The sequence below is a fragment of the Strix uralensis genome, chromosome 11 (genome assembly GCF_047716275.1).
Source record: "Strix uralensis isolate ZFMK-TIS-50842 chromosome 11, bStrUra1, whole genome shotgun sequence".
NCBI classification, from domain to species: domain Eukaryota; kingdom Metazoa; phylum Chordata; class Aves; order Strigiformes; family Strigidae; genus Strix; species Strix uralensis.
In genome coordinates this window covers 8,610,305-8,628,026 of record NC_133982.1, presented here as the reverse complement: position 1 = coordinate 8,628,026, position 17,722 = coordinate 8,610,305, and the positions used below count along the sequence as shown (strand labels likewise).

At 37.8% G+C, this 17,722-nt stretch overlaps 1 protein-coding gene across 6 annotated transcripts in view; it reads right to left on the bottom strand.

Moving 5' to 3' along the window:
- The window catches only part of APBA2 (amyloid beta precursor protein binding family A member 2), a 122,815-nt gene that overhangs the window by 1,805 nt on the left and 103,288 nt on the right, over positions 1-17,722 (bottom strand). For all 6 annotated transcript variants that reach the window (XM_074881009.1, XM_074881011.1, XM_074881007.1 and 3 more), the window contains 5 exons: positions 12,327-12,512; positions 10,215-10,394; positions 8,296-8,508; positions 7,428-7,547; positions 980-1,120 (listed from right to left, as the gene is read on the bottom strand). In XM_074881009.1, the coding sequence (XP_074737110.1) occupies positions 980-1,120; positions 7,428-7,547; positions 8,296-8,508; positions 10,215-10,394; positions 12,327-12,512 (840 nt within the window). The remainder of the gene's footprint in view (positions 1-979; positions 1,121-7,427; positions 7,548-8,295; positions 8,509-10,214; positions 10,395-12,326; positions 12,513-17,722) is intronic.

Below are 17,722 nucleotides of genomic sequence, written 5' to 3'. Positions count from 1 at the left end.
TAAGTTCTTTCTACAAGGAGTACTGTGGTAAGTGTCAGAGAGATTTTACAGACTAACAGGATTAAAGGCATCAGGTAAGCAGAGTTGTATTAGAACTGTAGTAACAGCTGCAAGTACCTATCAGACAATGCAAAAGGAAGGAAGGTAAACTTTACTAACTGATAATACAGGCCCTCACCAGCCATATGCTGCCTTGATATCTTGGTCTCTTCATGCTGAAAAAAATACTGCCCTTATACTGCCCTCATATGTTCATACTGCCCTCATATGTTTAGTAAGATGTTACACAGCAAAGAGGTACCATAGAGGCATGGAGGTTCTATTGAAATCTACAGCTTTGTTCATGCCAGCGTGCATGTGCTCTGTATTATTTTTCAAGTATCATTTTTCATGGGAAAACAAGTTATCCTTGATTTTTGGCAAAGAAACTAGTGGAAGATCTGGCCAGGGTTGTGTATGATACTATAACTGAATTCAGAAGGGATTTTAATAAACTGGAGGATCTTGTTCATTCAATGCTAATTTCTCTAAAAGTACCAGAGAGAGATGTCTTAACTTATTACCAAGGTAAGTTGGAAACGTTCAGTGGAAATGAAATTTTAAAAATACGTATCAATTTCAATCTCTCAGCCCTTTGAATAATAATTTATTTCTATGGCAGATGCTGTAGTGATAAACCAAGAGACATTTTCATAGTTAACATGTTTGAGCAATTTCTTCTCTTAATTGATTGGTTTCATTCAAACATTAGGTTGAAGGTCCAGAATCATGCCAGGAAATCTTGAAAATGAGTGGCAAAGTCCAGTGAGTGTGCATGTAATTGTTCAAAAAATGTTCTGTTAATTGTTTGTTATTAGGGCTCAATTCCAAATTACTGAGGTGGTGGTTTTAATACTGTGTTAAGACACTCTTTTCAACTGAAACATATATTTTTTCAACAGTTTTAATTCCTTGATAAAGTATTTCATTGTTTTCTTACCTCTCCCACTGAATTAGACAATGCTTGTACTATCTTCTCATGAGCAGTAGCAACAACACTTTGTCCGTTGATCTCAATAATACGATGTCCTACTCTTACCCCTCCCCTCTCAGCTATTCCACCTCGCATCAAGCTGCAAATCTGCCAAGAGAAAGCAAAGTTTATTAATGTTTAGAAATGTCATAATGTAGCAGTTACTAGAATTTAATACATAATAATAAGTGGTGACACTGTAAGGATTCCAGAAGATACTTGTGGAAAGTATTAAGCAATACTGTGAGTTTTTAAATGTTGGTTTTGGTTTTTTTTCAAAATTTCTGCAAATTAAAAATTTTTATTTTCATTCTCATGGGCTGGAAACATATAAATACCTAACACAGTGATACAGGTAGCAGCCATGCAAAAGTGGAGTTAGGGGGAAGAGAGAAGTTTTATGTACTGTCAGGATAGGAGAAGAAAGTGATTTTTAAATATTTCTGACTGTGGCACCTGGACTCTTTCTGCAAACTACCACATTATTGTTTCTGAATAATGGGGTATATAAAAAGTGCTTAAAGTAAAAATTAATCTGCAACAGCAGTTTTTTTCACATACATGGAAAAAACTGACACAAAGCTTAATCCTTAACCCTGCACAAATGTTGGTTTATGCTGAAGGAAAGGATGATGCCATACAGACGTTCTATATTGAAAGCTGGCAATTTGTCAAAAGGGTCACAGAGGTTTAAGGAAAGATCTATCTTAAAGAAGAAATTTTTTATGCTGAGGGTGGTAAGACACTGGAACAGGTTGCCCAGAGAAGTTGTGGAGGTTCCATCCCTTGTATGCAAGGTCAGGTTGGATGGGGCTTTGAGCAACCTGGTCTCGTGGGTGATGTCCCTGCCTGTGGCAGGGAGGTTGGACTAGATGATCTTTGAAGGTTTTCGACCTAAACCGTTCTGTGAGTCTGTGAAATGTGCAAATTCTGCTTCTTTTTACAGGCTGTTCTAAGCATAGTGAAGTATGACAGCATTTCCTGTGCCTCTGCAGGTTGGAAAAGGGCACTCTGATCTCCAGAGCCACTACTTTTCTCCATGTTTTACAGTGCTGCTGGCCATAGGGAGCTTAGGATGAAGACAGCAAGTCAGGCCACTATTTCAAGTGGCAGCTGTAGGTACCTGTAAAGAACTAGGCACAAGTTTTGACTTTTATGCCTCCTACAATAGAGGAGTAAATCTACAAGAAGAGTTACATTCACCAGGCGTAGTACTAGCAGATGCTGATATTTAAAAAGTATTCTGAGGTAGCAACATGCATGGTGTACAGGCAGAAAAAAAAAATCTCAATCCAGTATGGAGAATTTAAAAGAATGTTTCTTCCTCAGCAACAGTATCTGTGCTGTGACAGGGCCCTCCCTAACAGCTGTATGTTAGATAGAAATTGTTGGTAAATTACCTCAGAAGACTAAAGTCATGCAGCACATAAGGCAGATAATGTATAGCTTCACTCTCTGGAACTGAGCAGAGTTTAGCAGAGCTGAGATTTACCTTCTGTTTACTGAGAAAAACCTGTTCTTGGAGGAAAAGAAATGAGTGCTAGAGCATCCAATGATGGCTGTTTCTGCAGTTACTGTCAACGGTTAAAATCATATGCCAAGAATTATTACTTGCTGAGATCTGGTAATTTGCTCAGAGCTAAATAAAAGTATGGTAAGATGTGGCTTGTGTCCCAGTGAGTTTGTAATCTAATTCAGAAACATAGCATGTGGGGGAGATGGCTGAGCTGGCATATACTGAAGGTGAGATGTTGTCTGTGGTTGACCAGAATCTTTTCTGTATGACTGACACTAGCAGTTTCCTTTAAATTCCTCTTCACAAATAACGATGCTATAAAAAATGAAATCCCTTCTTACTTGAAGTTCAGGTTGTCTAATACAGGGAGTGAAAAAAGTATAGTAGTTGTTTATAAAAGGCCTTTCTCAGCCTTCTGAAAAAAACCTTTCTCCTGAAATGAGACATCTTCCACCACATTATCGTTAGTGGCTGAGTTTTACCTACTGTGTTTCATAATGTATTTCTGATGGACTTTTGTGGATAAGGCACCATCAGGACCCTTCACAGAATTGTGTCTTGAATTTCAGTCACATACAATGTATTGTTTTGCAGGTAGTCTACCTTCTAATCATATAGCTGACAAGATAAGCTGTGCTACATAGATCTTCTCTTTTATAGAAAGCTTCTCAATTCAACTCACTGTTAGAGTAACAGTTTGCTCCTTGCTGTTGGGGATTGCATGCAGTAATCTGAAAGGACAAAAAAGCAAAATGTGCCAAAAGAAACCCTGTAAATGTATTTTTCACAGTCTAAAAGGAAATATAGAGGCAGCAGAGCCAGCAGAAATAAAAGCTTTCAGAGCAAATGGAAATGTGACCTTTCACCCCACTGCCATAATGGAAAAGATAATGGCTTGCATATCTATCCAGAGCACCTTTCATTGTATGGCTCTCAAAGCACTTTTAATACCATCAGTGAATTTCTTCTTTCTAAAAGCCTCAGACATAGGACGTGGGGTCTTATTGTCATTCAAGAATGTGATCCCTCTCCAGGGAAGGGGTCAGCTTCCTTTTTGTGAGCATTAACTATTTTAATGAGGTAGAAAGAGAGACAGACACAGAGCCCAAGTGGCTCTGCCTAGCCTCACAGATCCTGTTAAACTAGAGACAGAGTGCAGATGTAAAGAAATATATGTACTTAAAGCACACATGTACATGGCTCCTATATTTGCAAGTGGCTGACTCAAAGCAGCCTTAAGACATTTGTCTCCAGCCAGTGGAGCTATGGCAGATTAGGCTAACAAGTTTAAGATGAGCAGTACCTCTAAGTAAATATGATTGTACTCCACCAAGATTGTTTAGCCTGCTATATTTGTTGAACATGAACAGCTGTAATATTAAATAAAGCATGTTGGATCTGGATCTTCATCTAAGCAAGAGCCTATACTCTATTTAGTGGTAAACTGAAGAGAAAAAGGAAAAATAAAAGGTGTAAAGCATACTGCTTCAGTCCATTCAGCTGTTACAGATTCTGCAATGTCCCAGAGAAGCTGCAGTACATCAGATGTGAAACTTCAGTAGCTTCACAGTCAGTTTTATTGCAACTGCCCATTGTGTAGCAAAATATTAAGGATAGAACAGTGCAAGGCAAATTAGCTGTTTATTCCATGTAAATGTCTTAAATATAACCTATTAAACCAGGTTTCTCCTCATCTCACTCCTATATTAGTCTATTTAAACCCTGTATATTTTTTCCCCAGACAGTTTAAATAAATATAAGCAAAGGCAAGGAAGGAGGAATGAACTGTCCTGTCTGTTAAGTTTTACCTAGTTTTACTGTATTTTTAGATAGAATTGTGCTAGGCTAGGAATGGGGTACATACACTTCTCAGGCAAAGTGTCTGAGCTCTGAGATCTAGACTGAGAAGTGGTGTATTATCAGCAGTAAAAATATAACTGGTAATACACAGATTTTTCATAATATAGGGAACAAGATAATGATGTGATATGAGAAGACCACTTGTATTTAAATACCATCATTTTAAAAGAAGTGTAGCATAATGATTTTCAGGAGCTGGCTGATAGGACACCTTATGTTCACCTCCCCATTACACAACATTCATACTTGTTTCACAGGTATGCACAATATTTCCTTTTTTTCTTAATGTTTTACAGTTCAAATGTTAGATTCCTTCTGTAAATATGCAATAAAACTACAGCAGTAGCTTTCAAGAGCCATGAAGAATATTTGCAACATTAAGGCAAGAAGAATTTTGCAAAATTAACACTCTGGTTTATGCTGTTGTGCTGTTCCCTGAGTAAAGTAGCGGTCTATGAAGCACAACCTCAGGCTTTGCATTAATTAAATTACACAGAATACACAAAGAAAGCAGTTACCTGCAACAGCCCAGTCTCTGCATCTTCCTGATACCCTATGCAAGCAAAACCCAGCTGAGATAGTACTTTTGTATGTCCAGGTTGTTTATGGGCTATTCAGTAATACAATAGCTGTACATCCTGCACAGATGAGATAGGCAGGGTGAAAAGGAACCATGGTGAAACTGCTATCAGAAGAGGCACAGAAATAAGTACCAGCTGCAGGCATAGTGAGGTAATGGTATAGCAGTAGGAGACATTTAATTATACCTGTTCTGGCAAGCTATTTATTTTTTCACTGTGCTAACGCTGAGCCAACAAAGAATAAGGATACTATTTCTGAATCCTGTCATAATTTGTAACAATTGTTGGCAATTACAAAACGACTTTTTAAAAGTTCTGTGTCAAACTACCAGAGAGATGTACTTTGCAGAGTCATATTTTCAGATGTTAAGTGAAGTAAGGGAGTTTATCTGAGGAAGGACTTACAGGCCCAGAAGATTATCTATATAGCAGCCGAACAAAAGATGTTAATCTCTCCTTTTTGTCTGTTGGCTTTCATATTCAAACACAGACTCTTCATAAATGAAATGTATTACACAGGGGGTTTTTTTGTTACCTGAGAAGGATTTTTATGCTGAATTTGGTAAACTTTATATAGGATGTCATCTAAATGTTGCTCATTTAACTGGAATAAATTATGACCATCCAGTTTGGTGAATATGACAAATGACCAGTAGATGGAGCAGGCATGCTATGGACGAAATCAACCACAGCCTGAAGAATTTACTAAACTAAGACTCCGATTTTGCAGGCGATGATTAGCTGGGACAAGATGAATAGATTGTCTCACAGACTCCGTAACTGCCTCTGTCCATGTGAGGACATGATATGGTGCTTCTAATCCACCTCGGACTGATTCTTTTCCCCCACCAACACTGTGACAGTCCTCCTAAAAGAGTTGATAAACACACCATAGTATTGCTTATCACTGCACCAGCTGAACATACTAGATTTACAAAGGATAGCAATTAGGAAATGAATCAATGCCTCATATAGTGTTATATGCTGTTCTCGGCACCCTCTGCGAGATCTTGTAAAAAACCAGATCCCATCCCTTTCATCCTTTTTGTACCAAGACTTGGGATTTGCTAACACAGAGTGAACTAGCAACAATAACCATTCTCACTTAACATACATGTACACATAGATGAAAAGGGATTAAGCACAGGCAAAGGAGGACAGAAATACACCACACACCTGATTTTTCTGTATTTTTTTACAGACCTCTCTACTCAAGTGTCAGAGCATTAATCCCAAACGTGACAAATACTTTAAACCTCTGCTTCTAAAGGATGTCAACCTGGGGTAGGTGTCACTTCAGAGTGCTTCCAGCTGGACCAAGGCTTGCAGCAGTGTTCTTTATACCCGTCTCTGCTGTGACCACAACGTGATATGTGATCTTAGGTAGGAACACTTAAAACTTGCATACAATAATAACAGAGATGGTTAGCAGAGCTGAAAATCCACTAATGAGTTTGCTAAAGCACACCAAGACCCATAAACCATATCCTGCAGTTGCCTGCTACTCTTCCAAGGATGGCAAACAGAAATCTGGCAACTTCAATTGAGTTTCACAGAACAGGGGGCCAGAGCCCACAGTCCTTTGTGATGTGGTTTTCTGTGTGAGCAGCCTGATTTTTTTTTTTTTCCTAGACTGGAAGAAGAGGAGATGATGATGGTCCTGCACTACAGACAGTCCCTAATGCTAGTATCAGCCCCTAGAAAGGCCAGGGGACTACCTAAGCTAGTTATATCGGGAGTTTGCTTTGGAAAGGTATCAGAGAATGGCTTGGGAAGGAAGGACTACGTGAGGAGGACCCTGAGCTGCACTGGGTAAGTGTTACCTGACACATTCATACTCCTGTTTGCTGCTTTTATTACAGGAAAACTGCAGCATGCAGAGAAGGTTACCTGGGCCACAACCTATACAATTACTTGTAGAGAGAAGTGTTTTGTTTTAAGCAGAGGAGGTCACAATTACGTTCCCTTGCCCACTACCATGTGATCCAAATAAATTATGCACAGCAGAAGAAAAATTAAGTGTCTTAGTATGTGTGTGCTGAAATTTAAAAAAGAGAAACAGGATCAGAGCTAAGATTAGAATGTTATAATTGTAAAAACCTGTTTCAGCATAACTGTTTTCCTTGCAACTCTGGCACACTGATGACAGAGTTGTACATGATTTAGCTGATCTAGATACTGTACCAAACATTCTGGACTATAAATCTGTGGCTGTATTATGTAGAAAATCTCTTAAGAACAGCAGTACTTGTTCTCCTGGTGATGTCCATTTGCATTATATTATTCAGAGATGTGATTATAAGGTTTTGATTAATTAAGGGATCACAGTACAGAAAGTGGGCTCATGTGCAAGGATTTTTTCAATACTTCAGTATGTTTCTTGAAAGAAAAGAAAAAGAAAAAAACCCATCCAAACAAAAACACCAACCTGAAACAATCACTGAACACAGAAACTTACAATTCCATTCTGTACACTGAAGCCCAGCTGGTATTTTAAGTCTGGCCGTTTTATGAGGACAGTAGTAACAGGAGGACAGCTGACAATGTTCAGTTTGACTTGTGTCTGATTCTTGAGACCCTGCAAGATATTCCAAAAGTTAGTATTTCTGAAATGGATCTTAATTTGCTCTTTTATTAGTGGTTTTCTACTTGCAAGAGCATAAAGCAGCTGATTTGAGAAAGAACAGCTAGAGTTAATAGAAATCTATTGTTAACTTAGGGATACATTTCTCCGTTTCATTTATTTCCTAAGCTATTTGGCCAAAGAAAACATATCAGAACGTTGCCTTTAATTACTATAGGAACTTCAAGAAAGTTTTCAAGAAAAAACAAAACTGACTACTGCTTGCCTTTTACCAGCATCTGGCTAATTAACCTCGTGCTGCTGCTGCTGCTCTTGGTAAATCTGCACAGATATTAGATTTAGTCTCAGTGATTAAAGATAATGCATTTTGAGATTCTATCGTGTCTGGGGAAACTTCATTAGTAGATTTTAATCCTCAGATTTTAATCTGGAGGCTGTGGGGAAGCCTGACACTTTGAAGATAGCTAAGTAACTTAATTTAGGCTAGTTTTTCAGACTGGCCTCATTTATTATAGTACAGTAACAAAGCTGCAGTCAAATTGCCCAGCCCTAAATTTCTGTACATTATAAGGTCTGAATATCTGTTTCTAATTCTACTTTTTGTTAATGACAGATTACTTTTTTTTTTTTTCCCCCAGCGATATGAAAAATTTTATCTGCTGGAAATCTACAAGGTGACTTGTCTGAAATTACATCTCTGCTGTCTTACAATCTACAGCATATAGTTGTAAGTTTGGGGTACCTTTATGATCCCTTGGCATGTTGCAAGAGGTAGGCCAACTAAACTGGTCCCATTAATGGACATAATTTGGTCTCCAATGCTTAGTTTTCCTGAACGGGCTGCAGGGCCTCCATTCATCATGTTAGCCAGGATAACGGTGGGTAGAATGGATCCCCATCCAGATTCCACAATCACTACCCCAAGAATTTCTCCCTTTTGTTTTTCTAGCTGGAGCTGCAATTAAAAAGGAAAAAAAAACCCACACATTTTTTTGCTTTGATTCATCTAAATTTGAGCACTAGCATCTCAGTTATTCTGAATAACACAAATTACAAAAATAATTGTATTCTTTGCCATTAGGTAGTAGCATGACTTCAAAAATACTGTTAAAACCGTGTAACACATACCTATTTCTTCTCAGGGGTATCCTCCACTTGTTTGCTGAAGGTCATATAGGTCCTTATAGTAAGCAAAAAACTAACACACTGGTTAACTCTACAGGAAGTGGTGGAACGGAATACCAAATGAATGAATGCCAAAGAAGTTTTTGTCCTTCGTGGAACCTATCAGCTAGGGGAGACTGTAACATTTTGTGGTTAAAGCAATGCCTGGGACAGAGGCTGGAGTTCAGCTCTACTTCTGCCATCACTGCCCAGGTTGTCTCTTGATCTCAGCATTTGTCCATCCTTATTTTCAGGCAAGGATCTCTCCATTATTCTTGCTATTATTAACATTAATGAATATACTTGTGCCTGGCATGTTAATCTAAGATCCCTGATGTGCTGATACAATGTAAATGATGTCTGCTCCTCACATATGGTGATGTTAACTGTTCGGTAACCATAGCATATCTAACTTTTACAGAAGAGAAGTAAGAGTTTAAGTAGAGAACACACTCTTTAACAAAATACTGGGAATTATTTTCTTTCATATGTGGAAGAAGAGGGACATCTGTACTTACAGGAATCATGAAGTATTTTGTCGTGCTTATATGCACATGAAAACACTTTATTGATACCTAGTGACTACAACATATAAAACTACACATCAAATCATAACCTTTCAATCTGTAGGTATAGGTGAAAAATGTCCTCTTCCCAGGACATACATACTGTACAAAAGAACCTGTACTGCTAGAAGAAATTAATTTAAGTCGGAAAGCTGTGACTGAAAGATTAAGCAATTTGCAGTTCATTTCAGAGTAAGATTGCTTTGGGACTCAGCATAGAAACTGTGACCTTTGCAACATGGGCCAAATCCTTATCACACTGCAGCAATAAAGCAGAAATAAAGCAACAGAGGAGAATCTGGGTGCAACTGCACTCGTCACATTCTGGTTTGGAATTTCCAGTATTACAGTGACTTTTGTATGAAATGTAAAATGTGGAATATATGGCTGTTCTACAGAAAGAATCTGTTACATCCAAAATCAAATGTAATTTGGGGCATTAAGGAAAATTCTTGCCTTTTCAGGCATTATGAGTATGAAACTGCATTTCACGTGGCAGTTTTGCTGGTGTTCTAATGGGAGAAGAGAAATTGGCCTGCTCAGTGCCATGGAATCCTGGACTCATTAAGTACTCTATTAAGTAAGAAATAACTTACTATGTGCATTAAAATGGATTGTCATCTTTCTTTCTGTATCAATACATTGGTAAAACAAAAACATCTTACACTGTGTAATGTGAATAGCACAGTTTATCTATGTCAGATGTAAATGTACTTTAGTACTGGTTTGATCAATGGAAGCATAAAGACCCTGAAAATGAAAAGAAGAAATTGTAAAAACTTATAAAGCTGATTTCAGTGGCACAGTATTAATGAAGCAACACATCTTGTGATGTAAAGTCATCCTTAAAATGCCAAAAGATATTTCCATGAGAACTACATTCCTCTAAAAAAATTGATCAATCTGAAATGAGATTCCAAAACTAGTTTACCTCTTTGCAGTTTTCTGAGTTGGAAAAGTGTATGAGATCATCATTGTACATCTCTTGGGTATTGATGATGTCACTGTATTCTTTCTGACTGAGATCCTCCGGGTTAATTCCATTGGCTCTTAAAAACTCTTGGTAAGCCACACTGAAGGCCTGACCAATTGATTGAGCTATCAGCTGTGCCTAGAATGTAGAACAAAACACAGCTCAGAGAAAGGACTGATCAACAGTTTACCACTGATACCATAAAAAACCAGAGAGATTGGATTTTAAGAGAGAGTCAAAATAAAGGATCCTGCAAAGCTGCTACATTAGTATGGCTATAAAGTCACTTTAAGGTCAGTTATACAGAAAGAATCTGTTACATCCAAAATCAGATTGCAATCATCGTTTAAAAACCCTACTAATCTCCTTTCATCAGTACGTTGCAGTAGCAAGCAGCCATATGCTATTTATGTACTCGTTCCAATAAACACTGGAGAGTACTGGCTTTGTACCAGTATGGAATAGGGTTACAGAAGAGACTGTCACAAATCCTGCTTCTGATCACAGTATATTTGCAGGAGTGATGAGAGAATGGACGCTCTGCTTGCACATGCCTTCACAGACATGGATGCATTGATGATTTTAGATGTTGTGTCGCCTGCTGCTTCTCCACCTTGGTTTTATAGGACTGAAAACACTACTACAGCAAAACCATCTGCTCTCCTATTAATGCCATGATACCTGTCTCATATTCCTAGCAAACTAGTAATAGTCCTGCTTACCCATTGCACATCTATAACAGCTATTCCCATTAACACCTTCTAGCCACGTCAGCGATGCTCTCAAGAATGCAGCCAGAGCCATGATTATACCTTGTTAATGTTAAGAAGAACTCTTCAAAATCCCCTGTGTCTTTATTAATTTTTGGAGCACTTATCTGTGCATGCATTTTGCTACAGTATGCAATAAAAGATGACTTCCCATTACAGTGGGCTGTACAGTGAATACAATTAATGAAACATTACAGTGACTGGTATTTGGATGTGTCAAATATACACACATTAGAAAGAAATCTACAGAAACCCACGATGCTGATAATACTAACAACTTTGCATAGTCAGCACACGGCAGAAGTCTATTATTACTGGACTGCCATAAAATTCACTGTCTTGTTCCACTAGATGGCAGTGGAACACAGAGAAACAGAGGTAGAGATAAGTAAAAGGAATTTGTAATCAACTTTTTCTACACTTGAAATGTATTTTATTTTCCTATTCTGAGCTTACTGCAGCTCACAGGAGAATGCCACGCTGAGTTTCGTATATTTGTGGTTTTCAGGTACTGTATTCTGTCATCAGGGGATACAAGTAACTCCCAGTGATCTGAGGAGGAGTTAATTGTATCTTACTTAACTTTCTTAGCTCTATTGCTTTTATATAAAAATTCTAATTCATAATCTTTGCTAGGGATGAAAAAAAAAGAGAACTAAAAAATAAACATCTGAATGTGTTCTTAAACATCATAGGATCAAGTCACATGTTTGAGAGTACATATACCAACTACAGGTAAGTAAGCTGTAAGGGAATAAGGTCTGGGTAGAGGGCAACCTTGTGCCAGGCACACCAAGTTGGTAGATGTTCTTAGCAACTTTGCTTCAGTCTGAAAGAGGTCCAGAACAGTTCCAGCCAAGTGTCTGTAGGCCATATGTGTGTCATTATGTGCCAACTCACTGGACTAAAGGATCCAATCCAGGATGAATGATCAGTTTTTGATATCCCATAAATTAATTTTGGCCATGAATGGCCATTGAATTCTAGGCAACTTCATATAATTACTTACTAAAGCATTTGGGGAAGCATTGTTGAAAGAACACAAATGATTCTGTAACATGAGACAAACAGTGGATATCTTGGGACTGAGGAGGAGACATGAATTCATGACATGAATTTGTGGAGACAGAAAAGAGATATGGATATGGACAAACAACTGGCTAATATTTCCACAGATTACCTGTAGCTTCAATCAGAAAAAATTACTGACAACAAAAATTCATTCAAGAAATTAGATGTAATTTCAGAGATTCTCTAAGTGACATAGGTTATTTAAATAAATTTAATTCCATTTACTTACATCCTCTGATTCAAAGACATGGCATATCATTTTGTACTGCTTCTTTCCTTCCTGGGCACCAGGTGTTGTTTCAATACAGTCTTGAGAAGCTGATCTTGGCATGCGTCGCCGCGCCATTAAAACCACAATGTTACCTATATCGGCAATATATGAGATTGTGCGCAGTGCATGATCCATCATTGTTTCCTACATAAAGCAAAAAGAAATAAAGTCATTCTTCATGCCTGCTGTTGTTCTACAAATGCTGTATCTTCCCTCTCATTGATGGCCTATTTGCTTGAGAATGACAAATGCTACAGACACACTTTCTATGGCCCAGATCTGACATTCCCTACAGAGTCAATGGGCCTGAACACCAACTGAAGGCATAGTGGCTGTTCAAGAAATTGGCTTCAATGGAAGTGTTGCCTGAGCAAATACAACATGGTTGCTGCTGTAAAGCAATAATGAAGATCTATACTAATGTTTTATGGACATTTTCATGCTGTTGGAAAATTATGTTTCCCTTTAGTATTCATTTTGCTGAATGAAGCAGATGCATTTCACAATGACAGAACAAGTTTTATGGAAGTCATACCTATATATATTAGAAGATGTTATAATTTCCCATTTTTCTTAATTATGTCCTATAATAACCATAATATCTAAGGTAACATTTTCTGATATACAGCAAAACAATACTTATTTCCTTTGTAAAGAGCTATGAAGGCAGTATTTCACCTCCTCTGTAGACAGAATTTTTAATACTTTTTTCTGGCTACCTACATATCTCAGATCAGTTTGGAGGGAAATGATCTAGTGACTGGGCTCACCATCAAAATCCTATTCTGGTCAATGTCATTAGGCTGCCAATTTGATTGTGCTAGGAGAACTCAACTCCAGAGCTGCTGCCTGTGAGAATGATTTTAAGTGGAAACCTGTCCAAGCTTCATCCTAATGAACATTTCTTACATAAGAACACATGAAGAGTACTAAATATAAAAAGCCTCTATCTCAAATCCCTGAGGCCTGCATCCTTTTAATTACTTTAGCCTTTTAAACTCTTATTTTACTTTCTGCTATTAGCAGGGAAATCCCAACCTACTACTTTCAAATGTTTTTCTCATGGGAATATATCATTATTCAGTGGCTTTGATTATGTATTGAGTTGCTTTGGACACGCAAAAACTGAGTACATATTTGTAGCCAGAAAAGAGTATGTTGTCACTAAACTTGTTTTATTTCAGATATTACTATTTCATCTTTTGTCTCCATCTCCAGTTCATGCTTCTATCAATTGTTTCTTATATAAAAGAGGGAAGAAGTCCCAGAAGGAAGAATCTTCAAGGACATTTTATAACAGTTTCTGTGCACCGCTAAGTATGAACGTGTAGTAAGTTTTATTACTTCTGAACTCAGCATTAAGTATGAATAAATTAATGTGGCTCAACAGCTAGCAGTCTCATTTTCATTAAAAGGTTTCTATATGTAAAATAATGTTATTTTAATAAAACAATTATGTGACATTGCTACAGTGATTATTTCAAAGGATTTTGATATATTTAGGACTGCAAAGACAAACAATGATATACTAGTTTACAGTGATGTTTTAGACAATTATTTGTATCTTCATACAGGTTTTATTCAAGCTACTGTATAAGCAACCTGATTTCTCCTTTTTTTTTTATTTATAAAAATAAAAAAAAGCGACAACTTTTCTAAGTTCCCAGAAAGGTGTGTTGCTATGGAAGATGTTCCATAATGGTAAGAACCTTTTAGGTTTAAAATGAGAGTCTTGGGAATGCTCATGCAATCAAGTGATCTGATTGACTGTACTGATTGACTGTACTTCCTTTAAGTGCCTTGAAAAGAATCACTGTTACTGAAGTCTGTATAATTACAGAGGAAGAGAAATTCCTAGGGAAAAAAGATAATATAACTTATGTTAGTAATGCTTATCTGGCAGATATTTTGACAATTTAGACAAAATATCAGAAAAAGCCTCCTAGCTGTAAGGATCCGCAGAAACCAGAAAACAATATTTTAAGGCAGTGATGATTTACAGTTTTTCCTGAGGAGATATTCAAGGACTGTATGTTGTTCTTCTCTACATGACTGTGTTGTCCCTCCTCACCCCCCTACTGCCCACATATCACCATCTGATTTGAGGTGCTTGTCCTCTGAACTTGGAGTAATCAGCCTTTGCTCCTTCTCAGCTTCAGTCAAAGCCAGACTCTACTTTGCCGTCACGTGAGTAAAACGCCTGTGTCCTGTTACAGTGGTCACACGATGTGTGCAGCTCTTGTTGACAAAGAGGAGACTGCAGGAGGCTCTGGAGAGGTAATTTCAATAGCAGGCTGCCAGGGTAATTAATTCAGCCTTCAGACGTGGCTGGTGTGCTGTACTGAATCCAATCTGTTGTCATTGGTTGAACATCCTCATTTTAAGGCAAAAAAGAGTCCAAATCCTATTTTTATGGGACATTTCAAACCTGAGCTTTATAGGTTTCTTAAACTGGATGCTGCTTACTTTAAAATCTTATGCTAGGTACTATTTTAATTAAGATAAAGCTTTCTATTGAAACAAAGGCCAAGAAAGTGCCTCCAAACCATGCTTTGTTAGCTATCATTTCTTTACATATTTTGCCATTGTAGAGATGAACTGTTCTCTTCTTTAAGAAACAGAAAGGGCCCATCTGAAAATTCCTTCTTTCTGGGGTCATTGGTCAGTTTGGAGGGTTTTCCAGACTTTCATTTATTGCTCAAACTGGAAGCAACCAGAAGCATAATAGTTTTATTGATCAAACTAGCTGAGGATGTCCCCTGCCCCCCACCAAATTCTGCCTGAATTGGAATAAAAAAGTACTTATTACTGAATCAATTTGTTTCATTTTACTTTGTGATCTCTATTAGTTTTAAGTCAGTAAATTTCTTCCTGGTGTCTAAAATACCTTTGGTTGTTGGCCAAGACTGAGGTTGTCCCTGCTGCTTTTGGCATCTGCTTGGATATATATGTGGCTATTTCTAATGTGAGCAAAGAAAAACTGACTACAGGCTTGTTGTTTGTTTGGAGTTCTTTTTAACCAAGAAGGCCTTTTGGTTTTCTTTTTTTTTTTTTTCCTTTTGATTAATCTGCTAGTGGCTCTTGATAGGTATCAGAATATCACACTGAGCAGCATGAGGTCAGTTTTCATCTAAACTGAGATACCTTCCTTGCTGTGTCTGTAGTGGCAGTGTTTCCCTTGATATCTGATCTTCCAAAAAAACCTATAATGTGGTATGAGATAATACACAGTTTTCATCATTTCTATAAGCAGCTGCATCCTTTATATAAACAGCTAGGTATTAGTTTACCATTAGTTGAACAAATCTCTAAGGCCTAAGAGAGAAAGATTGTTCTTCAAGTTGACAAGAGTAATTGTTTTAAGAATTTCAGTACAATTTAACTCTACAGAGAGGGAACAATATAAATAATTATTGTTTCTTATGACCACTTGTCTTACTAAAGAGAATCACTACCCATAAAATTATTGTAATGATTCTTCTCAGGCTTGAAATAAAATGTTTTGCCCTTATCCCTAAATTATGAAAAGTTATGATGGTTAAGAGATGTTTTGGAGGGGTGTCTCTAAGGGGTTGCAGGGGCTCAGGAGAATTTATAGCACTTCTGTCAGTATGGAAAAATATTTTATAATGGACATCTTTCAGGAGGATCCTGGGACCTCTGCTGAGATAATTGCTTTTCAGTAGTCTGCACAAAGTATTCTGTAAGGGTGTAATCATACATGCAGTGTACACACGAGTGAATGGACTGGGAAAATGAATGCATTTAATCTCACCTGCCAACAAAGGCCTTCTGTCCTTATCATCACACAGTAGTTACTCAAAGGTTTTTTTGTATTTTCCCTTTGTAGGGGTGAAAGCAGTCACTCCCTCCCACCTTTTTCCTGTCTAATGCAATTACAGTTAGGAATAAGGCAAATAATATATAGTGACTGTAAACATGTCTTTACTTTTGACTTACTTGTGACTTGACTTTTTCCTTTCTCACTCCATATTCCATTCCACTCTATTTTCCATTACCATTATCTTATTTTCACCCTCTCTCCTCCTTTGTTACTTTCCCATTAACCTCTCCATCTCTGCCCATCTGCTTCTCTATTCTTTCCCTCATCCCTTGTCTCGTCCCATCCACTCCATCTTTGCTATTCCTATATTTGTCTTTAGAAATTCAGCCTCTCTCTTGGCCTTTTTCAAAACCCCTGTTCTATCTTCTGCTGTCTGGATTCCCCTTTCTCAGAATCGCCCTTCTTTTCTAAGGAACTCTTAGAATCCTGTTTGTTCTCCCTTTTGAAACCCAAAGAACACCTGAAGGAGGAAAATTAAGCACTTTTTCAAGCTTTCAAGTGATGTAGTCCTGTGGGAGTGTGAATTAGAGAGCCTAATGAGTCAGACAATTTTATGGAACCAATCATCTACCAGAGGCTCTGCACATACACATTTGTGACCTCTATATCTTTCTCTGATAGTTTTCCCAGTTGCTTCACTTCCAACTTCTCTTCACCGAATGAGCAAGAAGATGGGAGAGGCTGCTGTGATATTTCTGCTGGTTTTGTGTGCTGACTGCAAGCCCATAAAGCTGCGGCACAGGGAACAGTAGCTCTCATACAGGCAGACACGTGGCCAAACCTAAGGTTGCTTCTACCACATATACTAAACAGGTGGTCAACTTGGGCTGAATGTATTCAGTAACTAAATGCAGAAGCAACTAAAAAGTGGCAGGGGTGCCATTTCCTAGTGTTGCTGAGGGCAACAGAATCACCAGAGCTGGCTCTATTCCAACATGGCAATACACCTTACCGGTGCTACTCAGCATTTTGAACCCTGCTGCGTGTCATTTTTTAACGGAGAATTTTACATTGTAAATCAGCTGCTACCTCATGTGAACTATACAACACTACAGATGGATTAAAACATGGATGGCACACTGCAGAAATAGGTTTTATATAATTGATAAAGCCATGAAAGAACAGATTGTCTCTGCCAGCTGCCACACCAGCTGAAACAGACCTATGGTAATTACACCCGTCAGGAAATTCACTAGCACTGAAAAATATTACCAAGCCAAAAATGCAAAGGCATGCCAACAGCAATGCTAAAAAGTCATGGGAATAAGTCTCTTGCAGCTCTCTGAAAGGCCCACTCTAAAAAAAATAAGAAAGCAAAAAACCCATAGCAAACACCAGAGAGCTTGTAATTATAATAATTTCCAGTATTGTTGTTTCCATCTAGTTGAACAGTTGATACTAGACACCATTCCTCATGGTGCATTGCATTTTATATCACTAGAAATCTCAGGGGAATCAGGGGAATAAGGTAACAGTTAGTTTGACAAAGTATTTGTGGGCTGCTTCAAAG